Genomic DNA, 27,627 nt, shown 5'->3' with positions numbered 1-27,627 from the left:
TATTATTTTTTCATTGTGATAAATATTAATCAGAGAAATTCTCATAAAATTCTTTCCATACCATATTGTCCCACGATTACCATGATTTTCAGAGTAAAAAAATTCTAAAGAAAATTCTCTCTGTGTACATATAACATATCATATAGATTATCTATTATATCACATTAATCTAATCCCTCATTACATTGTTCGTATTATTATAAAATTCGCAATTTTAACGAATGTGGGGGCCTCTCGAACTAATAATTACGTCAGAGTACTTTACAAGCACATCAGCAGCTTCCATTTATCTGCGAAACGCGTGTGACGGGACCAGCGAATGGCGAATCGTTTTATGTGTAGTAGAGAGAAGTCTCGTTCGGAATCAGGCCGAGTCGCCGGTGCACACTCATTGTCCCGGGCATGAACAATGAGTTACCGGCGCCTTTATCGTCGCGGCGCCGCAAGACGCTCCGTAACGAGACGGCGCGATGGGAATACGAGATTGTCGCGTGCGTTCTGTCCGCGTGTGTGTCTGTGTATGTATGTGCACGCCTACATATATTTCCGAACGACACACATCCCATCGTGTCCTTTCGTCGTAGTCAGCTTTTTGGCAGTCGCACGATACCTCATATTCGCCTCGTCGCCCCTTTGTTGCGGGGAAAATCGTCGTAAGCTGAATGCTCGCGATAATAAAGGATCCGTATGTACGTATATACACGCAGTTAGAGACTATTGCCCTGCGTATCGCGCAATGCACACGTAATAATACATATACACGCACGCGCGCGACATGACGCTTTTATGGGCGGCGCTTCTATACGTTTTCTCATTGCATTCGTGTGTTAAAGTATCACGCAGAAAAAGGATTTTGCGGCAAAACTATTGCATATTTAATGTGTAAGCAATCAAACTTTAGTACTATGTATAACCATAATTATTTGATATTATATATAACGAAATCTGATCGAAAGATAAAAGTTGGTGAGTGAATTTGTTCATAGAAATATCAATATTTGTTGCTAAAGTAAATTTAATTTGCTGTTAAAATGAAATAATCTAACAATACATAGCAAATATATTTTGCTGTTGCAGTGAAACAATTTGTAAGCGTGGCAAAATAATGTTTTTTTTTATAGATTTGGTAAAATTATTTTTAGCAAATAAAATTAATATCTTTACAAATATTTTTTATTGTCTGTATAACTTGTCTATATAATAACGATATTTGCTAGGGCAACGTAATATGTAATCCGCGTAACATATTTTTCTCTGTATGTATGATAAACAGCGGTATTTAATAATTAGCGTGATAATTAAGAAATTATTGTGAAATCTTTGTTTCGCGCTTTATTTAAATGGAGACAATTTAAATAATGTATATTTAAAAAGATAAAAAAATAAAAAGATATATCATAAATTACTTTAATTCTTTCAGAAAGATTGATACTAAAATAAAATCAGTTTTTTAAATTAACCAAAGACTATAACTTATTTATTACAATTACGGAATTTTCAAATTTTTCTCCTATTCTAAAATGTCCTCTTCGTATATAGCCTAAATCTATATAGCTCTCAATGTGTGTCAATTAATATTGTTATTCTATTTCCATACAACGTATTGATGCCATTGAAATTATTGGTACTTAAGTTCGCGGTGAAAGCGTGTCCACTTCCAAATCGTACGAACATCGCGCCGTTAAAGGAGCATATAACACGCGCATGTGAATTGCCGCGACAACGATATATCAAGGTAGCCGAGTTGGTGACGATGGCGCTGAAAAAGGCTAAGGTCGACTATCAGTGCGCGGAATTCGCGACCACGTGTGTGACAGCGCGCATTTTCCGCGATTATGTTCGCCGACCTTATACGGGGGACTTGGGCACGGCTCATTTCGCGGCGTTAACACCGTACTTTGTGCATCCGAGCGAGCGTACGTTGATGTATCCGTAGAAAAGAGAATAAGCGCGTGAGGGGCCGCGTGACTACTCTGGACGGACGTCAGGACTCCTCTAGGACGTGTCCGGACATCGAGCAGCTTGCTAATGCGCGAAGCCTCGAGCACGGTACGCAAAATGAGCATATGCATATGCACCACGGTGCATGTCGTTAGAAAAATGCACCGCATTCATGGGACCGCGAATCTCGCGGCGAAAGATCTAACGCAAATGTAGTATAGATAAAAAGATAAAAAAACTTATATAAAAGTTGCCCAAGGCAAATCAAATCATGTCACTCAATGATTTATGCGCCGTGCAATAACAGATGTATTATATAATTATACTATAATGAGAGAGAAAAAAGATTATCTCGATAAATATTTATTTTTAACACAGTCCTTGCGGAGACTTGATTCTTATAGAATACTCTAAAAAAATGTAAGAGAAATGTGATTTACAAAGAATATACACGGAAAAAATTTCTGGAAAAAAAAGATATTCATTGCTAGGTGAAAAAGTATGCACGAAAAAAATCCCTTTGCAAAATAAATCGTATTAAAGTATTTCGAATAGGAAAATACTTTGTATGTATATATCGCGTTTTTTTTATTTTAAAAATTATAACTTTCATCAATTATATTTAAAAATCGATGTAATTTTCTACACGTGTCTAATTATTTTAGTATTAAATTAATGAGTAAGTCTAATTATTTTAGTATTAAAAGAATGAAATAATATAGTAACAAAAGAATTTCATGAGAAAGTGAAGAGATAATAATTGTGAAATTTAGTGTGACACGAAAACAGTATCGAGAGAATCCTTTATCTAAAATTATTATAATAAAAGAATAACAAGATGAAGTAAGACTCACCGTAACGTTGCTCTGGAGGATGATTCAAACAATCTGTAAGCAAAATATAGAAATTTAGTATTTATACAAGTTATAAAAATTTAGTATTTATATTTAGATAAAATTTTGCTCAATTACGCGTATATATAAAAAAGAAGTATTACATTTTTAATGTCGGTGAAAATGGATTTTTATCATTATACTATTTTTCACTCACATATCTAATACGACTGATAAAAGCTCAATATTAATTAACTTAATTATTATTTTTTAATTACTTATAACAATCTATAAAAATACCGGCGTATACATATTTTGAATATCAAACGGGATTAAAAATTATTTTCATTTTTCAGGACACATTAATGGAATGCCGGAGCATTTATTAAATCGTGATCACTATAACGCGGTAATAAATGGATAATTATGATGCAAGAATACCGCATAATTATGCTCACCGTCGTTCGCAGCGGTGTTGTTCCTCCAACTGCTGCTCCATCGGTCCAGGCACTCCTCCTCGCTCATTGATACGAATCGATGGGAAAAACGCGGCTAATTACTATGACGCGCACACCAATTAACGCGATACAATCCGATCGCGCGCGACACTTGGTGTCGGCACTCCCGATGCACATTCGTGCACACACGCGTATAACGAGTACAAGATACGTCGCGATACTTTCGCACTCGAACTCGAACAGGAGAGGATTAGATTTAGAGAAAAATCTAACCTCTGTTCGCGCGCGCGCGATAACGATCGATTACCTTTTATCACACATCTCAATTAATACGTAAATCGCGATAAATTTCAGCCGACACTCTCGACGACGCACTTGGCGCGATATATGTATATCATACATTTTACTCCACACTCCCGTCGCACTTTGTAACGTTAAGTCTCGTGCGATCGTAATCGCGGATCGTAACCGAGAAATGCGCACCGCGATGTTGCGCCACGCGATACTCGCGTTTCTAGCACACGACCGGACGACGTTCGACACTCCCGAGACATTATTGTATACACGTATACCCGCTTTTCGGCAAAAGCAAGGTCACTAACGACTCGCCGGATATGCCACGCGCGATCCATTCAACGGCCAACTATCGGTTACGTTCATAAACATGTACATACATTAAGAAAGATAAATCTCACACGTACACACAACTTGAAAAACTTTATACATACTAAGAATAAAATGAAAAGATACTCTCATCAAATATACTCTCATCAAATATACTCTTTTATATATTTTTTATATATTATATGTATATAGTATCTAGCAACTTGTAGCAATATTAGCTTTTAGGGGTATATATATATGCACATAATTATATATTCTGTATATCTAATTTGCACAGACCGTCTACTAACCTCTATCGCTGGCAGACTTTAAAAACTATTGTGTGCTGCCATCTAACGGTGTCATTCGAATTACATGTTGCATTTCATCAATAATTTTATCATGATAACTCTTACCGACATAATACTCGAGATATGGCGTTATAAGAGTATAAACTTGTAAAATCGTTTTCATGCAAATTCCCAAATGTATAAATATACATTTGTTTTTAACGTTGTGGCGTTTATTATACCGCAAACGATGTTGAGCCACATATATGTATAAAAGTTTAATGTAATATTAATTCGGCGAAGAGCCGAGTTTGCCAAAATCACATATATATATATATGTATAAATTAATACAATACAAAATAATATGTATAGACATATAGATATATAACAAAATAGATGTATAGACATTAGAGGTATAGCCCTTTTATCATAAATATATTCCTATCATCAATTCATTGCCTCTTGCCCGCCTATCGTGTCTTTCTCAATTTTGCAAAAAATCGTTAGGATACAAACAACGATGCACAATTCGTGCAAAGTGTACGATTGAATTAACTCACCGATATTTGCTACAAGTTGCATCTCCGGACATTGCAGTCTACCCCTACTTTACGATACTCGAAAAACTAATGCCGCGTTTCGTTTGTAAATACCGAAAAGGAATTAATTTGCATCCGCGAACCACCGACAAACCTCCGCACTCTTTTTCGGCCCGAGAAGAATCACCGTTGACTCTGACGTCAGGATTCAAAGTGTGGCGTAAGGCGCGAGTTTCGCGTCACGTGACCCGAGTTGCGCATCACGTCGTCGTTACGTCACGCTCGACGAAGGTTATATGCCGTTGTAGATGTCACAGCGCGGCCTAACCTATATTTCTCGAACGATGCCAATTTAAAGGGCGACGATCTCAACGAAAGTAACATGTCAACGGACGAATACATTTATCCGATTGACAGACATTGACACACGTCATCGCGAAAATGTTCGCCAACCCGTTGTCGCGATTCGCAGCAGAAACTTGATATCTATTTCGAGTGGTTAACGCGATGCGTTAATCGTTTATTTATAACATCCCTGTGCCGCTTTTCCGGTCGTCGTTTACGAAGTCAACGTATTGTCGCATTTTAAAATGTTCTAAATTTTATTATTGATTGTTTTTCTTTTTTTTTTGCCGCGAATTATGGACGAAGTTTGGTTTCATTTTTCGAATCAGCTTGAAACATTACAGGTAATTGTATTTTCCTCTCGCGTCATTTTTCCGCGCTTGCTCTCGTAATCGTGTATTTTATATAATTTTTTATAATATGTGTGTGCATATATGATGCATGTGTATATAATAAAATTCTTTTGTTAGAATTTCAATATTCCATCAAGTAATTTACCGATCATGTCATTTTTAAATTGCAAGTTACATTAATTATTTTATCAGTAATTTGTGCAAATTGTGTAATTTTCTATTCTATATAGAGAGAAATAATTGTATATTGTAAACAATATACAATTATATGTATTTTTCATATTTTATCTTTAAAAAGAAAGTAATAATTGTGTAAAACTTTGCTATTTAAAGTTGATATGTATGTACAAATTACTTTGCGTCAAATATAATTCATAGAAATCTCAATATACTATCACAAAAAAAATTTGGGGAAAGGTTCAAGCATCTGTAGCAGTTCAACAGGCACAGCAATCGTGTATGACATGGCTAGCTCGGTTGCAACAGTTTATCCTACAGCTTTGTGACGAGCAATATGCGCAGCATGCTAAAGATATTGTGCTACATATGGCTACGTCTGTACAAAAGGGCTGGCAAGAAGCTCAATTTCAATATTACAATGCCCAATGGAATACAGTAGATTTTTATCGCCAATTAGGAACCATGTGGACTAATAAAGGTATATTAAGATATTTAAAAGTTTGAATGTTATAAAAATGTTCGACTATGTTTCTCTGTGTGCTACACTTTGAAAATTAATTATCATAAGTTTGTTTATATTCTTTTCAGTATCAAGAAGAGAAGCAATATATTGCTTAACAGGAATAGCAATCGGAACTGTAATAGGCTATTATATAGGTGTACATTGGAAACCCTCTTCTCATCACATACATCATATAAAAGCTATAGCTTGCCATCACTATTATGGTATCGAGGTATATTATACATATATATCTAATTATAATTTTTGAATATAATAATTTTTTTTCTATTTGTCACATAGGGTGTGTTTATGATAGACGACGTCGAAATGCCAACGATAAAAAAATCGAACGACTTATTAATACAAGTTAAAGCCGCTTCACTTAATGTTGTCGATACAAAGATATGTTCTGGTTATTCTAAGATTTATAGAAAACTACTTAATTCAGGAGTGAGTATAAGTTTTCTCAAGATTCTATTGATATCTTGTATAATATTGTTATAATGCACGAATATGTATATGTATTATTTCGAAACAGAAAGAACTACCTGTAACTTTAGGGAGAGATTGTGCAGGAATAATAATTGACATTGGAGAAGGCGTTATTAATTTTGATATTGGAGATGAAGTATTCTTAGCTGTTCCATCGTGGGCTTCTGGCACGATGGCGGAATATATAATCGTTCCAGAAACGCAAGTAGCAAGACGGCCTAAATCTTGTAACTTTGAAGCATCTGCCAGCTTACCATATAATGGCTGCTTGGCATGGGATGCTCTAGTTAATAGATCTGTTATTAAGGAGGGCAATGCCAAAGGAAAACGGTAATGTTCTTAACTATCATTTCTAATCTTTTAAATCTTTGTGGCCAAAATATCAAACTCTGTAATAATATTATTATTACAGAGTTCTCATTTATGGTGGAAGCACTCCAATTGGTTGCATTTTAACGCAGTTGGTTAAATTATGGGGTGGATATGTAGTGACTATATGCAGAATAGATGCAGAACCTGTAATGAAAGCACTAGGTGCTGATGAAGTTATAATAATAAACGAAACCGATATTGAAAAGGAATTACAATTGCATGATAAGTATGTAAAATATATAATTTATATATATATATATATATAAACTTATTGTAAAATCTAATTTATTTAAAATTTAAATGATCAAAATATAAGTGTTTTTTTTAATTATGTTGCACTTCTTTCATTACAGATATGATGCAATTTTTTATACTGATAATCAATCCTTTCAAGAACATAATTTTAAAAAATATTTACTGCCTCATGGTTCCTACGTATCTACTATTCCCGAACAATTAAGATCAGATTCGCTAGGATTTATTTGTGGAAGTATATTTGCTGGATGCGTTAGGATAAAATTATTGGTTCAGGTATGTTTCAATTTGATATTAAAATGTTCGCAATGTTGAAATCGGATTGTATTACTGACTGATGTTTTATATTATAGTATATGTTCGGATTCAACATGCATCAGTGGAAGGAGGGCGCAAAATTGAATGTTGCATGTCTGCGAGCTTTATGCGAATTGACAGATGCGTATCAATTGCAAACAGTTGTAGATAGAGTGTATGCACCATACAATATTGAGCGAGCGTTGCTTCATGTTTTAGATCCGAATTCTATCGGTAGTACGATTATTACGTTTCAGTGACATTTCATTGCCATTATTAGAAAAGAAAAGTTTATTCCGCGACTACCTCTTTTGTATATAACACTAGTATATAATTTTGGTGTGTAAACTGCCAAATATTATTAATAGACATTCATATTATTGCAAAGAAAATGATAGTCAAGATATTTGGTGCTAAAATAAAGACTGACAACATAATGCTATTAACAAACCAAAATATTAAAGAAAATGTTAATATATACTTTACATTTTTCGAAATTCTTCCTAAATCAAGTTATGTCAACGAAAAAATGAAAATTTGTAATAAATAATCGCATACGAAAATCTAAAATAATGTTTGTAAAGATTTTTATAGAAAAATATGCGAAAAGTTATTATTGTTTAACGTATTAGAGTTTATAACTCATAAGGATATACATTATATATGAATATTGTACTTGATATATTTTACGAAATAAATATGAAAATTATTATGTTATCAGTTGAAATTTTACAAATAAATTCGAAATATGTGTCATAATGGAATAAAGAATCAAAACATATTTGTAAATAATATATAAATATACAATTGGGTACCTGTGTTTGTTAAATATTACTCTCACTTTGCTTTCCCACGGAATTTACTATTACCTGCTTTTGCCTTTTTAGCCGGTGGCTTTTTTTCTTCTGTCTATAATAATAAACAAAGAAGATATTTTATTTACATATTCAGATGGAAATTAAAATCTGAATATTAATTAGATGGAAATTAAATATTAAATATATTCGTTAATTAAATAAATATATTGGTTTAAAAAATATTTCACCTTTCGTTTTGGTGTTGGAGTCGAATTCGGTAAAACTTTAAAGAATGAATCCAATCTGCCTTGTGTGGATGTATTTCGGGCTTTGTGAAGTTTTTTAGCTCCGTTTCTGACCCGTTCTTCGTTAAATTGCTTATCACCACATAGAAATTTTATCAGACCTTCTTCATCTGGTTCAGACCATTTTAACTTGCAAAACAAATCATATTTAGTATGTATAGTTTACATAGGAAAATTGATTTAAACATTATTATTAAAAATTACTTGGATATCTTCTGCATTCATTACTTCTGGTTCTTGAAACAATGATCTTGCCTGTTTGTAATTCCAATTTTCGGGAATGGGATATTTTTTAATATCTATTTTTTCAATAATTGTGTCAAGAGATCTATGATTCTTTATCAATTCTATTGCTCTTTTTGGACCAACGCCTTTAATGCTGCCAGTATAATCACAACCCAGCATAATACATAGATCAATAAACTGTAAATTATATACTGTTATTATACTGTTTCAAAATAGTTTATAGAATATTTATTGTAAAATAAAAATAAGAAAAACACATACCTCATCATGATTCAACTCTAAACCTGTGAGAACCTTATCGTAATGAATCTCTTGTACAGGCAATTTTCTGGCTTCACTGAGAGTTAAACGTCGAAGTAGTACATTGCTACCAAAGGTGAGTGCATCCATATCTTCCGTAGCAGTGGCAAAGACTTTACCAGCTTTCACTAAAGCAGCACATTGTGCTTCAGCTTCACAGGGAGCCTGTAAAGAAAATATTTATTAGTAAGAAAAAGAAGAAATTAGTTTCATAATTGTTTCATAAATGCTTACATCAACGTAGGGTATGCCCATTAATTGGAGTAATTGTTTAGCTTCTTCGGCATGAGTTTTTGTAACTTTAACCAATCTTCTGCTGAATTTGTCTATAGCCTCCACATTTCCTTTAATAAAAGACATCTGCCATTAAAATCTTTTACAAATATTTTTATTTACAGATTGTAAAATTTAAATTATTTAAAAATTATTTTAAATTATTATAATTATGATAGTAAAAAATATAATATATTATTACCATCTTCTTCAGCAGCTTGTAAGAGTTTTTGTGCTTCATCTCTTTTCTCAGCCCGTTTAGCTAATTCTCCGCTTTTTAAATTTGGTGGCTTTCCATCAAATACATATACAGGTTTTATCCCTTGCTCTACCAAGCGTATGGTCCGATAAAATGTACCCATTAAATGGCTATATAACAAAATTTATTACTAAATTACTCCTTTATAATTTATTTCATAAAAATTTAACATAATTTATAATACCATAGTATAGTTAAGAAATTTACCTGGTTGTTTCACCTTCTACAGTAGTGAGCTGAGCCCCTTCGCTGCGCACAGCTATGAGAAATTGATATAAGCACATAGAGGCATCAATAGCTATTTTGCGACCTGAAACATGAAGCTAGAAATTAGTAATGTGATATGTACATTAATAGAATACGATTAATTAAGAAAAACTAATTAATAACTAATTAAGAATATAAGATATATAAACATTCATAAAGATTTGAAAACTTGTCAATTTCTTTTTGGTTAGTAAAAACTGAAATACATATGTACGAGACATACAGAGACAGAAAGAGAACAAATTATATACCAAAATAATGCTTCAATTCTCGTTCTTTGATAGCTTCCGGAGCTATATCTGCTATTAGTTTTGATAAGCCTAAAATACCCATATTGGCAAAATACTTATCACGTAAGAAAAAGCGCGGGACTTTTGTTGAAGACAGTTCCTCTCAAGAGTCTTTTTTGCCGAAGCTGGCCGAAGCTGGCCGAAGCTGGCCGAAGCTGGTCGAAGCTGGCCGAAGCTGCCGAGCTGCCGAGCTGCCGAAGCTGGCCGAAGCACGATGCACATGTGGGGCTCATCTCATGCATTAGTATATATAAGTGTGCGTTGCCACTTGTCCTTGCCTTGCCAGCAGCATCTTTCTTCGTGTGATGTAAGTATTTTATCTGTAACCTGACAACATATTGCGCAAAAACAAGACTATTTATCCTTCTTTACGTATTTAGATATCTTATATTCGTATCGTTTATATCTCCTGTATCTCTGCGATAATATTTCTCTCTCTTTGTTGACTCTAATCAACTTTGGAGGGCTTGTTCTGTAAGCAGATCCAAAGTCCGCATAGATCATCACAGTCATCGTCCATAACTTCCTGATTTTTTATTTAGAATTACTTGTGGAATTTATTCAGAACGGTTCCGCAGAGCTCGGGGTGAACTTCGTGACCAGCGATCGGAGCCAATTATTGTAAATAATCATTGATATTGATTTTCTTAGAGAAGAAAAATAGACAAAGATGTTGAAGGTATGTTTATTAAACGATGTCTATATTTCTCTTATAACAAAAATATGATAGAATTGTTTTATATATGCGTGTTTTTTATTATATATAATATATTATATAATTTTAATATCATCGTTTCATATATGATTATATTATTCAATAATGATAATATTTACGATAATATTTTATAATTTTATTTAATGATGATAATATTTATATATACTATATGAACAATATCTCTTTGAATCATAAAGCTGGTGGCATAATAAAAATATATATTTAAATATATTAAAAGAAACTAGAAAAATGCAAAAACTGCAGAGGTGAAAAAAACAGATCAAAGATTGAAATTAAATGTCTGCATGTTTTACTTTGAACATTCAAATAAGATTAATTTCTGACAATCATATAAGAATTAAAATATAATATCTATACATAGATTTTGTGTGTGTGTGTGTGTGTATTAAATCTGTTATGTAATAAAACTTATTCATTTGAATATGGTGATGCTTTACAGGGTACTGTAGCTTTGGTGACTGGTGGTGCCTCCGGATTGGGCCGTGGTACAGTAGAAAGATTTATCAAGCAAGGTGCAAAGGCAGTTATTGCCGATTTGCCTGTTTCAAAAGGCAAAACTGTAGCCGAAGAACTAGGAGAAAATGCACTATTTGCACCTGTAGATGTATGTATAATATTTAATAGTCATTATAATTTCATCATTTTTAATAGAAAGTGTATTTTGCAATGTGTTACTATAGTTTATCAAAGACAATTTTGCTTTCTAGAATAATAATCATTTGCTTATTATTTGCTTTCCCAAATAGTAATTATTATTTAAAACATTAAAGTTTTTAAGTTATATAAATTGTAACATATATACATATATATAATTTTTCTTATATATTCTTTTATTATTATTATATTTTTATCATATTATATTCCTTACCATTCTCTATTTTATATCTTCTAAAATTCTTTCTTTCAGGTAACTTCGGAATCAGACATCCAAGCTGCTCTTGATCTTACAAAACAAAAATTCGGCAAGCTCGATGTTTTAGTTAATGCCGCTGGCATCGCCATCGCCCACAAGACGTATAACAGCAATAAAAAACTTCCTCACAAACTGGAGGACTTTGCTAAAGTTATCCAAGTCAACACCGTTGGTACCTTTAATGCTATTCGCCTTTCCGTTGGTCTGATGATTGAAAACACTCCTAATCAAGATGGTCAAAAGGGTATAATTGTTAATACTGCAAGTGTTGCAGCGTTTGATGGTCAAATAGGTCAAGCTGCTTATTCTGCTTCGAAAGGAGCAGTTGTAGGTATTGTATTTCATCTTTATTATCCTATTTATATTCATTGTCTCTTTCTATTTCATTCTTATTTTATGATATATTCATTTTCTGTTTCTATTTCTTATCTATATACTGTTTCTTATCTATATTAACCACTACTTGTGCATATTTTACTTATCTATTATATTTTTTCACTAAGTTTTTATCTATTATAATTTATAAACGTTGCTTCTCTTATCTTCCTTAATGTTTTTTATTCTTATATAGGAATGACCTTGCCAATTGCTCGCGACCTTTCCAAGGACGGAATTCGCGTCGTTACAATTGCTCCAGGACTTTTTGACACTCCGTTATTGATGGCATTGCCAGACAAGGTGCGAGCTTTTCTAGCAAAGAGCGTTCCTTTCCCTCAAAGATTAGGGACTCCTGATGAGTACGCATTGTTGGTACAGCACATTGTGGAAAATCCGCTACTAAATGGGGAGACAATTAGATTAGATGGTGCTCTGAGAATGCAAGCTTAAAAAATCATTAGTCTTCCATATTGATGGAATTAAATGATTAAACATTAAAAAAAATATTTTTATCTTTTTTTCTATGTATATATTAAAGTTTTAAATTTTCTACAAACTTTAATTATATTTTTGATGATACTTAGAGAGAAATTTTTTTTCAGATCCTCTCCTTTGCTCTTTCCTTTAAATTTTTAACACCATAGAATATTGCAATAATATATATATATATATATATACATATATATATATATTGAAAATAATAACAAGACTCTAAAATCTTTATAAAAGATTGAAATAAAATTACCTTTTTTTACACGCAGTATTGTTCTTAAATGTATAATATATGTGTGCAATTACAGTTTGCTTTTTAAAATTTTAATTTAATTTTTAATTATAATTTAATATATTTTTAAAATTTTAATTTAATTTTTAAATTTAAACTTTTAATTCAATGATATATATATATATATATATATATGTATAACCATATATATGTATGCACGCACAAATTAAAAATATAAATAAAAAATATTCTATAAAATATTTTTAAAAATATTAAATTTATATTTTATGTTTATATATGTCTTTTTATAGTATATATATTTTGTTTTTTGAATTTCCTATATTTTCATTTTTTTTTTTGACAAATTTTTAGTAAATTAAATAAGGGTGGAATAAAGATGAGAATGGAAAATCGAATAACAAAGTCCTTTTTACATGCAACACCAGTGTAATTCCCTTGAAATGTGCAGATTATTACGCCCATTGTAGTACACAGGTATCGATAATCCTTTGTTTTATCTTGTCTCACTGTACACTATCTTACGAAAAAAAAATCCTTCATCTCTTTGTCATTTCACTAAATCGAGATTCTCTAATCAACCCATTAAAGCCCGTTGCCCTAAAATAGGACAGTTAATTCTTCTAACTTTTTATGAATGGATCAATCTCGGTGATCTTATATAAAGTCTTGCATAACGTCATGGTGATCTTGTATCAATTCTTTCTATTCTTTGTAACTGTCCTGGTTTTATATATATCTTATCAATCTTTATCAAACTTAAGTTACCTCTTATTCAATTTAATCATTCTGTCAATTGATTTGTCAGATCATCGTTCCCTTAGATTGTCATTCTTTTTTCCTTTCCGGGATGTTAATAGATCAATGTGGTAATTTAGTTTCATAAATCGATCTCTCATAATTCTGCTCGGTTGCTCATTGCTGATATTTCAATACATTTTCAAAATGCTTGCAATTCGATTAACTCTTAAAATCTGAACATTTTATAATGAACCCATGTAAATTCATCTATAATTCGTCAGAGTTCTAAAGATTAAAATTGACAGAATCTCGTTGAAGTATCAGGATCTAATGCTAAAGACACACAAAAGTGAATTCTATAATAATTCTATAATATAATTATAATTCTATAATATAAATATTTCTCAGCACCAAAATTGACCTATTAACGCCCATTATCCTAATGATAATTCAATCACAATTTAAAACATTCTTATTCCCACTACTCGATCACCGTAAGAACATTGTCACTCTTAGAGTCTTATTAGAGTTTTATTAGTTAGTCTTTCTTGCTCAGCACTTCAGGCGATCGCCAGAAATCTAAGAGATGTCGAAAATTATCGGGGTGGCCATCAGGCAATGTAATCTTGCCATTGTGGGCCCCGGGGCCCAGTCAGCCCTAGGCGTTCGATTCCTTGAGCGTCTGCAACTTCTCTAATTGATCCGGTTGAAGTTCGTCCGGGATGCTGGCCCTTCCTCCCACCAACATTTTGCCTGGTACCATTTCCTCTTCCTCTTCTTCCATGATTTCTGTGACTTCTTCCGTCACTTCCACCACCGTTCCTCTCGATTGGGAATTTTCATTGGTACTGGGGCCAGAAGCGATCGACTCTGCATCACTACCGGAACTGCTGCTGATCGGAAACGGTGCTGAATCAGCAGGGAGTTCATCGATCGTGGATTTTTCTTCAACTTCTTCTTCATCTTTTTCATCCAAAATGACAGTTGCTTCTTCCTCTTCTTTACACTCGCTTTCGTTTGGGTCCGTAGTAGCACTTGAAGCTTCAGGGTCCGCTTCAGAGGTTTCTGATTTTGCTGGATCTTCTGAAGTCTCTTCTGCTCCAGGAAAAGGATGTTCAACCTCCTCCATTGGAGTTGCAGCTGTAATGACGATTTGGGCCACTCCAAGACCAATATCATCGTTTTGAGCGGAGTTGGGATCTTCGGACTTCTCTGCCTGTGAATAAAACTTTATTTTAGTATAATGTAACTTTGTGGCTCCATATGAACCGTGTATCCCATATTGCATTAAATTTAAAAAAAACGGGATAACCTGAAATTTATTTCAGAAAGAAAATTTAGATTTAATCTTTGAAGCAGATATTATTAAAATTATTAAATCCAGGTAGGAAATAATAAGAGCTAAATATAAAAAGTATAGGCGCAACAAATTTCTCGTAAAATCTTTTTTATTTTATTTGAACGTTTTTAGTCCTTTCTTTAGACCATTTTCAGTAGATCAATTAAAAAAAATTATGCGTCTTGATCCAAATAATTTTGTTTTATTATTAGATATTATTAAATCACAAGTAATATTATTGATGTATCAAATATTTGGTAAAAACAATTGCATGCTTTTTTAGAGACAGTGAAATTATTAAAAAAATCTAATTTTGCTAATTATGTTAAAGATATAATATACTGTAAAAAAGAGTGGTCTTTATTTTTCCAAAGCTTACATTTTTTTCAGGTCTTGTTACTTTATATAGATAGAGAATGTTATAATAAATATATTATTTTATGTAAAAACCTGCTCAAAACTCTTTTGAGATACATGATTCATGTATAAGAGCACAAAATAGAGGGATGGGTCGTGAGACAATTTAACACACATGGACTTTTTCAGGATTCTTGCAAAAATAGAAAAAATACTTTCATCTTTCATTTTACATTTTCTGAAACTTTGTTCTGCTAGAATTTACTTTTGCCTAGGAAATTTAATTGTATGATAATAATTGGCAAACAAAAAAAGTTGCATTGTTTCATTATATTTTATTCAATCTTATTTAATATTCTTATATCTTATTCAATATTCAATTTTCACAATCTATTCAATTTATTTTTATGATGAAAATTATTTTACACGATACATTGGAACATAAATGTATATATAATACATAAATGTCGAAATATAATATATGCATTTATTTTGATCGATCGTATAATAATTATTTTATTAACATTATTTCTCTTGGTAAAAGTAATTTTACAGAATCAAAGAGATAGAGTTCGCCCAATATGTGTTAAATGTCTTTGCTACAAACGATCTCTCACGTTATACCAAAATTTACCTTATCGCCCGATTCATCTGATACCTCCACGACTGTGCAGCAAGTATTTCATAGATTAAAATGCGAATAAATAATAATGCCCACTATATTTTGACTATTATAATAGCCTATTTTGCGGGTTTTGGTTTAATTTTTGAAGATTATACCTATATTTGGTGCTTCCGATTTGTCATCCCCAAATTGTAAGCCGTAATGGTCTTTTTGATTTTTGGACAGATTCATCATGAAATTCCCGTCGCCATTTATTGCTGACTTATCTTCTTGCGAGTCTGTAACAAACATTGCGTTCCTTATAAAATACATGCCATTATATTTTTGATAAATTCTTTAAAATATGGATCTCTCTTATTATAATACATATATACAGGGTGTTACAAAAGCATCGGATTTGCTTAGCACCATGCGATAGAGAATGAAAATCTAAGAAGATTTTTCCTCAATGAAAATGTCGAGGCATCAATAATTTTCGAGTTATAAGTGATTGAAAATGAAGGGCTTTTCGCAAAATAAACTTTATGGAATTAAAATATTAACAAAACTGCATTCTTCAGTTAATTTCAGGTCGAGTTTAATTTAATAGAATTTTAATTTAAGGCTTAGTTACTAAGATATATGATGGCAAAAATTGGGAACTTGCAAAAAATGATGACCTCCCTCGACATTTTCGTTGAGGAAAAATCTTCTTAGATTTTCATTCTCTATCGCATGGTGCTAAGCAAATCCGATGCTTTTGTAACACCCTGTATATATATATATATAAATTTGCGGATTCACAATCTTCAAGCAGGAACTATGAGATACATACGATATTTATAATTATATTCATATTAATTATAATGATAGAATATATATAATTAATATAAATGTGTGTGTGAAATATAAATGAAAGTGACCATAATTACCCTCGAGCTGAGCAAGTTCTTCGGCCAGCAAAAACTCTGATGAAACTTCCGGCGGAGTAAAGACTGGCGGCGCAGAACTTGGTGGTGTTACATCCTCCTATAAAATAATAAAAATATTCACTTTTATTATAATTATTAATTATTTAATTAAAAAAAAATTAATTTTAAGATTAATTTTAAGATTTTTAAAAATTATATATATATGTTTTAAAAATTTAAATTATATATATAAATTCTAAATTTAAATTATATATTATATAGAAACTATAAATAATAATTTCTATATAAATAATATATATAGAAATTAAATAAATTATATATCAAAATTATAAATGAAATTAATTATATGAAATTATAAATGAATTTCAATTATATTGAACAAGAAATTTTATTAATTTTAAAATTTCTTGTTCAATATATAATTAATTGCGTTATATAATTTATTTGTTGTATAATTTTGATATATAATTAATTTAATTTCTTATATTTAAAGAATAATTTTCTGATGTATAACTAATAATTTATATGTATAATCTTTGATAAAATAATTTTTTCACCTGTGGAGTCAAAGGGCATCCATCCGGACCGCAAGGTTCTATAACGAGGGAAGGGAAGATACCTCGTTGATCTCTTAGTTCGCCTTCCCACCAGCCGTCGTCCACCTCGTGCGGTTCTTTTCTCAGCACTTTAATGATATCGCCCTCTAGGAAGCTCAGCTCCTCGTCGCACGTTGCATCGTAATCGTACAGTGCGACACAATATTGCTCCACTTCTGGAAAATTTATAATATATAAAATAATTAGTATATTAATAAGTTAAAAAATCTTACATAATTATACATATGATGATATAATGGTTTTTTCTTTATATAAATATATAAAAATAATAAAAATAAATATAAAAATAATATAATCGAAACATAATACATACATGTAGTTTTTATCTGATTTCTTTAAATCTCATCGAAACAAATAAAAAAGTTATAACAAAATCTCTCGATATACCTCCAATGTGATTCTGCATAACGGGTTCTTCCGGAGCAGTACTTTGCAAGCCGGCATCGGGATCGACAGCGTCGTGATCGTCGATCGTATAATCGACAGATGAGAAAGAAATTTGTTGGACCAAACTCGGACCCTGCGAGGTCAGACCGCCGGTAGTAGATTCCGGCTCTCTCTCCACATCGAGATAATTCTGCGGTACGAAACCCTCTTCCCCTCGGTAATTTCTCGCTCTTAACCATCCATCACCGTCGCCCTCGCCCACTACATCCAGCTGTTCGCTTTCCACGATGGAAAGCTCATCGGGATTTTGCGCCTAAAAGCCGTAAAAAAAGTTTGCCCATCTCCATAAAAAGTGCTCAGAAAGAACGGATATTACTTTAATCAGGAATTGTAAAGTACTCCATAATTTATACAATATAATATGATTTCGAGATAATGTTTCAAGTTTCACGAAAAATATCCTTAACTTATCCGATTTTTATTTAAAAATTTAATAAAAATTTTTATATAAAGATAATTGTAATAACATATTAAGATTAAATTTATAAATAAAATTCTGTGACTAATAAAAATATATTTTTTATATATATATTTAGATTGTTTAAAGACTCAACGTAAAATTACACGCTTACTGTGTAAGTGTAGAGAGCGGTACACTTGTATATGGGTTGATTAGAAGGCATTTCTGGTATTTCGTGCATCATCTCCTGCTCGTCCTTCTCCTCGTTGGCCCAATCAACCGCCATGGGATCGTCCCAGCCTGCTGTTAGCTGTTCTATTCGTTGCTTCTCCTGCTCTAACAATGCTAAAAAAAATATATTTTATTTTTTATAGCCTTTCATCACAGCTTTTATCTTTTATCAAACCATCAGGTATAAAATCGCGATTTACTTTTTAAGTGCAAATTGCATGTTTATTTATATTTAATTATACACACACACACACACACACACACATATATATATATATATATATATATATATATATATATATAATTAATACCATACACATATTTGTAAGTAAAAATGTATACTATCTGTATAATATATAATCTAGAATATCAAATTATCAAAAAATTCTATCCTGCTGTTGTGCCTCAATAATAAAAAAATTAATATTAAGAATAATTATATAAATGCTTAGAATTTATATAAGTAATATGTGAAAATTGTTTACGTACCATCGACTTCGGCACTGTCATGCCTCTGGCTTTCTTCGATTTCATCTTCGTGCTGTGACGCATTCTTTCCAGGCCGTTCGACAGTTGTCAGGTCGCTTCCGCCGTCGCCATCGCTGTCGTAGAAAGAGTCTGATGATGGATGTTCCTGAAAGATATATTTTTATATACACATTTTTTTCGTAATTAAAACACTTTTATAGACATTTCTTTTATTCATGCCTAGTGACATATTTAATGATATTCCTAAGATTTTTTCTTTTCATAAAGTTTGCAAATTTAAATTTTCACAAGAACAACAATTTAATGAATATAAGCATCCAATTCGCAAAAGATGAGAAATTTGGAGAGAACAAATCAAAGATTTTAAATATAGAATATTTTTTTTATAATTATGTGTAACATCTTCAATCCTGTTGAGCAAAAATTATCGACAAATTGCACAATATGTATTCTGATAACTACCGCTGCACCAGATGCATCTGTCCTGACGGAGAGGGAACTGGCCGAACGAGGTATGTCCTGAACACTCAGCGTTTCAGCTTCTTGCAAGAATTCGTCCACATTCACTGTAAAATTCGAAACAAGGAAAATATACAAGATACCTCAATATATATAACAATTTATTCATGTTTATTGTAAAATTTGAAATAATAAAATATACAAGATTCTTTTTAATATAATCCATAATAAATGTTAAGAGAAATGTAAGAAGGTAAAAAATAAATTTTATTTTAGAAAAATAGATTGTCAAATTTTATGATATTAATATAAAAAAGTTTCTTTTCATTTATAAATTTTCCTGATATCTTTATATAATACGATTTTGTAGTTCATGCTAATAAAAGAATAAATGAATATTTTATTGATAACTTCTCAAATATATAAATTATTAATGAATTAATTTCATAGAATTTTTCCAATATAAATTACAAGCTTAAGAATTAATCTGGAAAAAGTGTTTTCTTTTAAAATATGGTACTTTAAAAAGAAAACACTTTTTTATCAAAATAGAAAATGTTGACAAACCTCCACCGTGTCGAAGACATTCTAGCCTCGCCTCGGCCTTGAGTTTGGTTGTCTGTTATCAGAAAAGAACGGAATATAAATTCTATATTTTTCACAACCGTATAGTTTAACATTTCTGAATACATATCAAAATAAATAAATAATCATTTTTTTTCTTTTCTTTTAATAAGTTTTACCTCTGCTCGTCGAATAGCGTGCTTAAATTCATCGATCTTAGTATCTACATCTGGACCATTAGGATCATTCGGATCAGTCTGAAAAAAATAAATTTTATATTTAATTTATCCTCGTGATAAATTATAATAATAATACATAATCTTTTTATTATAAATTAGGAATCTCAAAAGAGGCAATGTTGAATTTTGTCAAAAATTTACAATTATGATTTTTTAATGAAATTAATATAAAATTAGTATAAATAATAACAAAATCATGTTATTGGAGATTATTATTTTTCTAGGACATCCCAAGTATTACGAACCTTTTGGCCAGCATCTTTGAGTTGTAGCATCGCCTGTAGTTTTCGATTGTTCTCGCGGATGCTGCTGACCTCGCGGGCAATCTTCGTCGACCAGCGACGCGCTTCATTGCCCAACGTCGATGCTGCCGAATGATCGGCAGTTATCCTAAATTTGGCAAAAATGTTATTCAAATCTAGTTATTAAAATCTAGAGAGATTAGTTTGAATAAATTTTGTGTTTTGCAATAATATTATTCTAATATTAATATTCTAATCTAAATGTACGTTTTTGATATGTATTTATACATATATACAGTATCTCATATAGTTTTCTTTAATCTATATTTATACAAGTTCTCTTTACGATATAAAGATGATCTACAAACCTATCCATCGGATCGTTATCGCAGCGCTCAAAGTCGTACTGAATATGTTGTTTCAAAACGGGATAGTATAAACAGCAACATTGGATATTGTATTCCCTAGTAAGCTGCGAATTAGTATCATTAGTCGCAAATTTCTTTCTTGTCGCAATCAAAAGTAAATAGCACTAATATAAAAGATTTAAAAAAATAAAAATCTCAAAGAAAAATTACATAAAAAATAAAAATAAATAATAACACAAAAAATATCAAGAAAGTTAATAATATTAATAAGAAAAAAATTTATTATTTTATAAAATATATTTAATAATGTTGTTAATAATAATATCAAATTTGCTGTTTAATATTAACAGTAACAACAATATTATTATATATTTTTATTATATTATATATTTTTATATTTATTCATAAATTAATGTCATTGTTAATCATTAAACATACCTGCTGGGCTTGATCGCGAATTTTACCGAAGCTGCTTTGTGTGGCTAGACAAGTGAGTAGTTCCGTGCGTGCCATCAGCGTTAAATATTCCGTTACTTTGTCGTAAACTCCTTGCTCCAAATACTAAATAATGCAAAAAGATGTACTATACTCTCATGTAAAATAATTGTTATAAAATTATGATTTTGCGAACACGGAACAAAGACAAATATAATGATGATTCTTATTTTTCCAAATGTAACTATACATGTAATTGTTTTTTTTTAAATATAAATCTATAAATCCCATATATCATAATGTTATGAAGTACTTACTTGCATGGTAGCCTGTAAATCGACTACAAAATATCGGTTTTGATGGGCATTGGCGGCGGCGAGACTCAATAGATAATCATTGCGTGCTCCGGTTGATTTCTCGTCCATTTGATCTCGCTTCGAGCTAAACTGTAAACAGTTACAAATGAGATTAAATACATATAAATACTGATAATTCCACTAAAAGTATAATTTATCTTTAATTTTAAATTAACAAATTACTATACTTAAATAGCTGAATTAAATTTATAAAATTTATTATTAAATTCATATAATGATTATAAGTTTAATTTTAGTTTTTTCCATTAAATATACTAATAAAAAGATTTTTTCCATTAAATATACTAATAAAGAAATAATAAAAACGTAAGAAATATATATTCTTATTTTCTTCTTTTATTATTTTTTTAATATAAAATAATGTATTTTAAAGAAAAAAAGAGAATGTTGCTTTCATTTGAAAATAAATTATTATATCCCTGCGAGAGGTATCAAAGAAATTATGAGAATCTCGAAAGATCCCACGTAGTGATTTGTGTTCTAAAATGTCGTAAAATGTAGTAATCAAAGAGTTAATCTTAAAGATGAGAAATCTCATACCTTTGCGCTATTTTTCTGCAATGTCGTTATTGACTGGAAGAAGGAACCCTTCTTCTTCTTCAATCTAAAAACATCGATCATACATGAATTATTGCGTTCGCAATTATATAACCGGCTTATGAAGTTAATGCCCCAATATATAGAATGTGTAAAAAATACAAGAAAATCAAAAGAATTATTGAATTATTGAAGAGAAGAAAATATAATACTAATATATCAAATATATACTGAATTTAAGTATAAATATAATATTTATGTGGTACTCTTTTTAGTGAAATAATATTTTTATTAGGAAACAAAAGCTATTAAAGCTTTAATAATTAATATTGGAAGAACTTTATTAAGAGAAGACCATCAAAAAGTTTTTTTGAAAAAACATCTAGAAAACGATGATTTAATTTTTGGACTTAATTAAAGATAATTTTAAAAAATCAATATAGATATATACTTTTCTTCAATATCCTTTGCCTTGTCGCGTACATCGTGTGCGCTATGTTCTTCGTCAAAATACGACTTCTTCGTTTTGTCGACATCCTGAACGCAGGTCTGCAGCTCTTTTTGTACTATTAATAATTGGTCGATTGCCTAGAAATTCAATTATTTTATAAAAAATTTATATACTATAAAATTTTATATATTATAGAATTTCATTTAATTTAATAAACGACAAAACTTTTTACCTTCTTAGAGATTTGCAGTTTGTGCATCCTGAGGATCTTGGCGTCATCGGCGATCTGCTGCTGGAAAACCTCGACGGCAGCGAGATGCGCGCGCGCCAGCTTCTCGTTCTCCTCCAGCACGGTTCGCCATAAGTTCCACATGTTCCTACAATCATTCGACCGCACGCCCGCGGATCGCCATTTACCTATGACCCTTCTTCTCCTTGGCAAACTTCCCTGATCGATAAGCAGCCGGAGATTGAAACCAGTACAATTCCGTAGAAGTCAAATTCCCATTTCTTTTAGCACGCGAAAATGATTCTTACGCTTATTAAGATTTAAATAAAGCAGATTTCAACTCTTCTTTGTTACATAACTCCACAATAATAATCATAAAATTAATATATATCAATTAATTTAAATTTTAATCAACAAATAATTAAACGTGGCGATTGAATCAATTTTAAATAAATTCAATCTCGTTAGATCTCTGTACTATAGGCGGAAAAATCTTATCATATAAAGTTGATCCGAATTGATCGTTCCGTAATTATGTGACATGTAATGTAGAATAAAAATTTTACGAAATTATACCGGTTTTAACACTATAAGCATCTATTGTGTTGAAGAAGAAGAAAAAGAAAAAGAAGAGAGAGAAAAAGAGAGAGGGATACAAATAAAAAATAAGATATAATAAACATGAATTTAAAAAATTCAAAGAAATTTAAATATTAGAGAATAACAAATAAAAGGTATTACTAAATAAGATAAATACTATAATAGATAAGAAAAATAGAAACATAAGCAATATCTAAAATAGAAATTAAAATTTTACAGAATGTGCGTTGTATGCAAACTTTTATCTTCTGTATTTCTCGATTTTCGATTGAATTACCATTTCTCTTCGGCTCCATCGATTTTGAGATCTGGTATGTTCGGTATTTTCTTGTTTAAGTATGCGGATGATATCTTGAGAATCGCCTGCGTGAAAAGATATATTTTAATAACAGTTAATGTAATTATAATAATTGATAACAAATGCGTGCATACAAAATGAATTGCTTACCTCGGAGTAGGATTTTTCGATGGCAGATTTTTTAATCGTAAAATTACTGGAAAGAAACAGAAATCGTTGTTTATTCAATTATAAAAGAATCGATTAACAAAATTTAAAATTTTTTTAAAACAAGTTTAAAATAATAAACAAAGATTTGTATATGTTTAATTTCAATTTGAATTTCAAAATATAATAATTCTATAATAATTTAATATGAGTTATAAGTTTTATAATAATTTCACAACATATATATTCTTTAAAGAATAATATTGATTTAGTCTTTGTCTCTAAAATAAAAACATTTTAAAGAAATTTGAAATTTTTAAAATAATTATTTATAAATTATGTACAAATTGATTATATCTCGTTTTACTTAATTAATATCTAAAAACTATATATATATAAATTATATCACATTAATATATATTAATAAAAATAAATATTTATAAAGATAATATGACATATTTATAAATAATATAATTATCCTCTTTAATAAAAATAATAAATAATAACAAAAAAACTGCATGAAGACACAACATAATACCAAATAATTGTTTAATAAACATGTTTACGTAAAACATCGTATGTCTTCACCGTATGTCTTCCAGAAGGTCGCACTCATGCTGATTTTTTGCTTGCAGTTTTGCTGCCTGCTCCGTATGCACATTCTTTAGAAACTTCGCGTAGTTTCCCTTGCAATCAAACGAAAGAAACCAATTAAAAAAATATAAATTAATAAAGTACATATTATCTCAATTTTTTATTACAATTATTTTAAACTTCTCATTTATTACTTATTAACTGTTTCGAACTTTTTCTAATCTGTTTATTCTCTTTTTGTTATTTAAATAATAATTTTCGAGATTATCTAATTTTCCTAAAATTACTTTGTCACCATCCATTATCGAATATTTATACATGTATGCAGAGTTCTTATAAATTGTCTCCACCCAAGGTGCAAATTGAAAATCAATGCTAATCAATGACATAAATGGTCCATTAAATTGCAATGTATTCTGTCTCAATTTTACGCGAACATCTTTGTACAAACTGTCTTTCGTAAAATTATTAGCAAAAAATTTTAATTTTTAATAAAAATTTATTTTAATGCAAGATAATTATAACTAAATTTATTGCAGACGTTTATAATCTAATCTAAAATAATTTACTGATAAAATAATTACTGATAATTAAGTATGTGAGACATTTATACATATGAACTCTCTGATAGCAAATATAACTTGTTGCTAATAATATATATAAGCTTTTTATATTTAAATTTATATAATATTTGTATGTATATTTGTTTTATTATTATCCAAATTTTTTCTATACGATCGATAAAAATTATTCTATGCTCCCCTCCCAACTTAATAATTAAACATAAATTCTATATGTCTCCACCCAAAATGTGCAAACATAGATTGCTTGCGAAATTTCAATGGGAGCGTTAACAGCAATTACATATGACTGTGCATTGTATTATCAATTATGATAATAAAATTAGTGTGAAATCAATATAATTATTATTAAAAAATTGTTGCACAATAATATTCTTTAAGATATTTTGATTTATTTCAAGAGATACGAAGGAATGAATCTTATGTATGTGTGAATTGAGTATATATGTTATTACTGTGCTATTATTATTGTGGTATAGATATACTCTTGTATATTATTCACATTATTAATTGAGATATAAAATACATTGCCGATTACGTATAAAATTTGATATCATTTTATTGTCTCATATAAAGACATTAAAATTGACGTAATAATCTTTTAAAGACATCCGTTGTCTGTGATATCGGCATAGGAAATAAACTTTACTTTTTGACACTCGGTGTATAAAATCGATTTTCCTGTACCTATAATACGGGGAAATGACTCTTGTGTTTTAGACACACTTCGCTCGGCGTAAAGACGCTTTACCCGTTCGCATGGGAAATTGATTTTAGAAAAGCAGTGGGCTCGTAAAATCCCTGTTTGTCTGGAATAGGTTCTTGAGTACGCAATGACTTCCTCTTACTTTTCTCGGCGGTGGTTGCATGCTGAGGCGAGTTTTTCCCACAACGCCGGGGGAGTAGGAGGAGGGAGGAGAGGGACAATTTCGCTCTCACTCGCCCTCGCTCGCTCACGGCTCACCCTCTATGCGCACACACCCCACGCACGCACCCTCGTCGTGCACGGCTCGCGTGCTCGTATGCTACTGATCTCCTGCCCTCCTGAGGCCACCGCCGGGGGTAGTGCGCCGATTATTGATCGTCCGACTCCCTCTTTCTCTCCTGATGACGCCTGCGCCGCCCCCGGGTCGGCGAACGACTTCCTTTCCGACGACCTACTAAGCCTCGTCAAGAGAAGGAATTGAAGGGTGGGGATAAATGAAGAGTTAATTGCAGGTCCTCGTGGTGATTTTTTAGTCACTGCGATTAGTGATTTCACACTTTGTGATATTTAAAGATATTTTTCAAAGGGCAAAGAGTGACGGTACACACGCAAAGTTTAAGACTTGAGACTTCAAGATTAAGACTTAATTTTTGATGAATACAAATGATAGCTCCAAAACGCTATTATAATTTTTATTGTACTATTTTACATAATGCTTTTAATTTTTTCAGAAAAATAATATTGTCTCCAATTAGTTAAAATTGGATATGACGTTGTAAAGAGAGTGCAAATAAATTCCATATTAAAAAAATATATGTACTGACGTGAGAAGAACGCTTTATATAAATTCCATCCGTATTAAAAATGAATTTAAACTTAACTCTATGAATTTTCAACTTTTGACATCAAAATGATATTATGAAAAGGGACTTCTAATACTATGCAATAATAAATATTTGCATTTAGATATATTTCCTTGGAAATTACTGGAAAATCATTGATCACAATGTTTTTTAATAAATGAGAAAAAATAGATCACGAGTACCTAAAATTAAACTCAAAAGTTCATATAAATATATGTAAAAATATTGTTTAGTTTCGAAGTTATTTTGAAAATTTCACACATGCTCTTATATATATTTATATAATAATATACTCAAAATAATTACCATGCATTTTTTACAAGTTCGTAGATGCATTATTATCGGACAGTCTCACTTTTTCAAAAATACGAGGCGTCTTCCAAATTTACTGACATGTTTCTGTTATCAATGGATTATTAAAACATGGCATTTTTAGAACTGTTCCACATCACTAAGTAGCTCCAATTCTACGGCTTTTCGTTCAGAGGCTTAAACATTTTATAGAACAACACAGAAAAAAATATAAAATCATTATAACTATGTAAATTCTGTTTATAAATATTTGCATAAAATCAGTTACAAATGTACAAAACATCAACATAGTTGTTCGAAAAAATTAAGAGATATTGGCTATATGTTTTACGAAGATTTTTTACTTTTAAGATCTCTAGTTCATACTTAAAAGATTTCCTTCGTTAGAAAACCTAGCATATTCATAAAATAGTAATAAAAATAGTAAGTTTTTCAAGGAGTAAAAAGACAAAAATTTATTTATTGACAAATCGTATTCAACTTTATTATAATGGTATAAAA

At 30.7% G+C, this 27,627-nt stretch overlaps 5 protein-coding genes across 12 annotated transcripts in view; 2 read left to right on the top strand and 3 right to left on the bottom strand.

The window, feature by feature from the left end:
* Nucleotides 1–3,483, bottom strand: part of LOC145940360 (uncharacterized) — a 96,621-nt gene extending 93,138 nt beyond the window's left edge. Inside the window, exons 1-2 of the mRNA XM_083045418.1 lie at nt 3,233–3,483; nt 2,796–2,828 (exon numbers count right to left, since the gene is read on the bottom strand). The gene's annotated coding sequence lies outside the window, so the exon portion shown is untranslated. The remainder of the gene's footprint in view (nt 1–2,795; nt 2,829–3,232) is intronic.
* A 1,485-nt stretch (nt 3,484–4,968) lies between these two features.
* LOC145940363 (NAD(P)H oxidoreductase RTN4IP1, mitochondrial) lies at nt 4,969–7,921 on the top strand. 3 transcript variants are annotated; one of them, XM_083045431.1, is made up of 8 exons: nt 4,969–5,354; nt 5,742–6,021; nt 6,132–6,277; nt 6,346–6,495; nt 6,584–6,867; nt 6,950–7,135; nt 7,263–7,440; nt 7,518–7,921. In XM_083045431.1, the coding sequence occupies exons 1-8, from the start codon at nt 5,307–5,309 to the stop codon at nt 7,719–7,721; spliced, it is 1,476 nt and encodes a 491-aa protein (XP_082901557.1). In that variant the 5' UTR covers nt 4,969–5,306; the 3' UTR covers nt 7,722–7,921. The 3 variants fall into 3 exon arrangements, with proteins under 3 accessions (XP_082901557.1, XP_082901559.1, XP_082901558.1); XM_083045433.1 differs by having other exon boundaries at nt 4,971–5,354; nt 5,800–6,021; nt 7,518–7,919; XM_083045432.1 differs by having other exon boundaries at nt 4,971–5,354; nt 5,781–6,021; nt 7,518–7,919.
* A 222-nt stretch (nt 7,922–8,143) lies between these two features.
* On the bottom strand, nt 8,144–10,328 carry Fen1 (Flap structure-specific endonuclease 1). Of its 2 annotated transcripts, XM_083045435.1 has the most exons (8): nt 10,160–10,328; nt 9,849–9,951; nt 9,585–9,751; nt 9,344–9,453; nt 9,071–9,274; nt 8,768–8,986; nt 8,507–8,692; nt 8,144–8,370 (listed from the first exon to the last, which is right to left on the bottom strand). In XM_083045435.1, exons 1-8 carry the CDS (start codon nt 10,239–10,241, stop codon nt 8,299–8,301), a joined length of 1,143 nt encoding a protein of 380 aa, XP_082901561.1. In that variant the 5' UTR covers nt 10,242–10,328; the 3' UTR covers nt 8,144–8,298. The 2 variants fall into 2 exon arrangements, with proteins under 2 accessions (XP_082901561.1, XP_082901562.1); XM_083045436.1 differs by lacking the exon at nt 10,160–10,328 and having other exon boundaries at nt 9,585–9,771.
* Nucleotides 10,329–10,394: 66 nt separating this feature from the next.
* Scu (hydroxysteroid 17-beta dehydrogenase 10) lies at nt 10,395–12,804 on the top strand. 2 transcript variants are annotated; one of them, XM_083045437.1, is made up of 5 exons: nt 10,395–10,505; nt 10,741–10,877; nt 11,374–11,538; nt 11,842–12,178; nt 12,419–12,804. In XM_083045437.1, exons 2-5 carry the CDS (start codon nt 10,869–10,871, stop codon nt 12,673–12,675), a joined length of 768 nt encoding a protein of 255 aa, XP_082901563.1. In that variant the 5' UTR covers nt 10,395–10,505; nt 10,741–10,868; the 3' UTR covers nt 12,676–12,804. The 2 variants fall into 2 exon arrangements, with proteins under 2 accessions (XP_082901563.1, XP_082901564.1); XM_083045438.1 differs by lacking the exon at nt 10,395–10,505 and having other exon boundaries at nt 10,563–10,877.
* Nucleotides 12,805–13,355: 551 nt separating this feature from the next.
* LOC145941055 (protein nervous wreck) lies at nt 13,356–27,261 on the bottom strand. Of its 4 annotated transcripts, none has more exons than XM_083046848.1 (23): nt 27,121–27,261; nt 26,094–26,411; nt 24,637–24,756; nt 24,074–24,119; nt 23,903–23,988; nt 23,029–23,173; nt 22,797–22,933; nt 22,349–22,412; nt 21,749–21,877; nt 21,435–21,557; nt 20,997–21,100; nt 20,632–20,776; nt 20,327–20,404; nt 20,151–20,202; nt 19,587–19,690; nt 19,125–19,269; nt 18,577–18,749; nt 17,945–18,257; nt 17,498–17,712; nt 16,941–17,037; nt 16,185–16,307; nt 16,039–16,070; nt 13,356–14,924 (listed from the first exon to the last, which is right to left on the bottom strand). In XM_083046848.1, the coding sequence occupies exons 3-23, from the start codon at nt 24,729–24,731 to the stop codon at nt 14,367–14,369; spliced, it is 2,964 nt and encodes a 987-aa protein (XP_082902974.1). In that variant the 5' UTR covers nt 24,732–24,756; nt 26,094–26,411; nt 27,121–27,261; the 3' UTR covers nt 13,356–14,366. The 4 variants fall into 4 exon arrangements, with proteins under 4 accessions (XP_082902974.1, XP_082902971.1, XP_082902973.1 ...); XM_083046845.1 differs by having other exon boundaries at nt 24,659–24,756; XM_083046847.1 differs by having other exon boundaries at nt 24,659–24,756; nt 26,094–26,405; nt 27,121–27,256.
* Nucleotides 27,262–27,627: the final 366 nt, after the last annotated feature.

The sequence above is a fragment of the Prenolepis imparis genome, unplaced genomic scaffold, assembly GCF_030444845.1.
Source record: "Prenolepis imparis isolate NDT839.2.m4 unplaced genomic scaffold, iyPreImpa1.0 SCAF_9, whole genome shotgun sequence".
NCBI classification, from domain to species: Eukaryota; Metazoa; Arthropoda; class Insecta; order Hymenoptera; family Formicidae; genus Prenolepis; species Prenolepis imparis.
Note: the sequence above shows the minus strand (reverse complement) of the source record. Positions and strands in the feature narration are given on the sequence as shown.

Coding starts and splice junctions, on each gene's coding strand:
- LOC145940363 (XM_083045431.1), top strand. CDS start 5,307: ATGGACGAAGTTTGGTTTCATTTTTCGAATCAGCTTGAAACATTACAG. Junction 5,355..5,741: donor ATCAGCTTGAAACATTACAG/GTAATTGTATTT, acceptor TATAATTCATAG/AAATCTCAATATACTATCAC. Junction 7,441..7,517: donor GGATAAAATTATTGGTTCAG/GTATGTTTCAAT, acceptor TTTATATTATAG/TATATGTTCGGATTCAACAT.
- Fen1 (XM_083045435.1), bottom strand. CDS start 10,241: ATGGGTATTTTAGGCTTATCAAAACTAATAGCAGATATAGCTCCGGAA. Junction 9,752..9,848: donor GTAGAAGGTGAAACAACCAG/GTAAATTTCTTA, acceptor TTTGTTATATAG/CCATTTAATGGGTACATTTT. Junction 8,371..8,506: donor CTCCAACACCAAAACGAAAG/GTGAAATATTTT, acceptor TTATTATTATAG/ACAGAAGAAAAAAAGCCACC.
- Scu (XM_083045437.1), top strand. Junction 11,539..11,841: donor CACTATTTGCACCTGTAGAT/GTATGTATAATA, acceptor TCTTTCTTTCAG/GTAACTTCGGAATCAGACAT. Junction 12,179..12,418: donor TTCGAAAGGAGCAGTTGTAG/GTATTGTATTTC, acceptor ATTCTTATATAG/GAATGACCTTGCCAATTGCT.
- LOC145941055 (XM_083046845.1), bottom strand. CDS start 26,114: ATGCAACCACCGCCGAGAAAA. Junction 18,258..18,576: donor CCGCTCTCTACACTTACACA/GTAAGCGTGTAA, acceptor TACGGCTTTTAG/GCGCAAAATCCCGATGAGCT. Junction 16,071..16,184: donor ATCGGAAGCACCAAATATAG/GTATAATCTTCA, acceptor CTTGCTGCACAG/TCGTGGAGGTATCAGATGAA.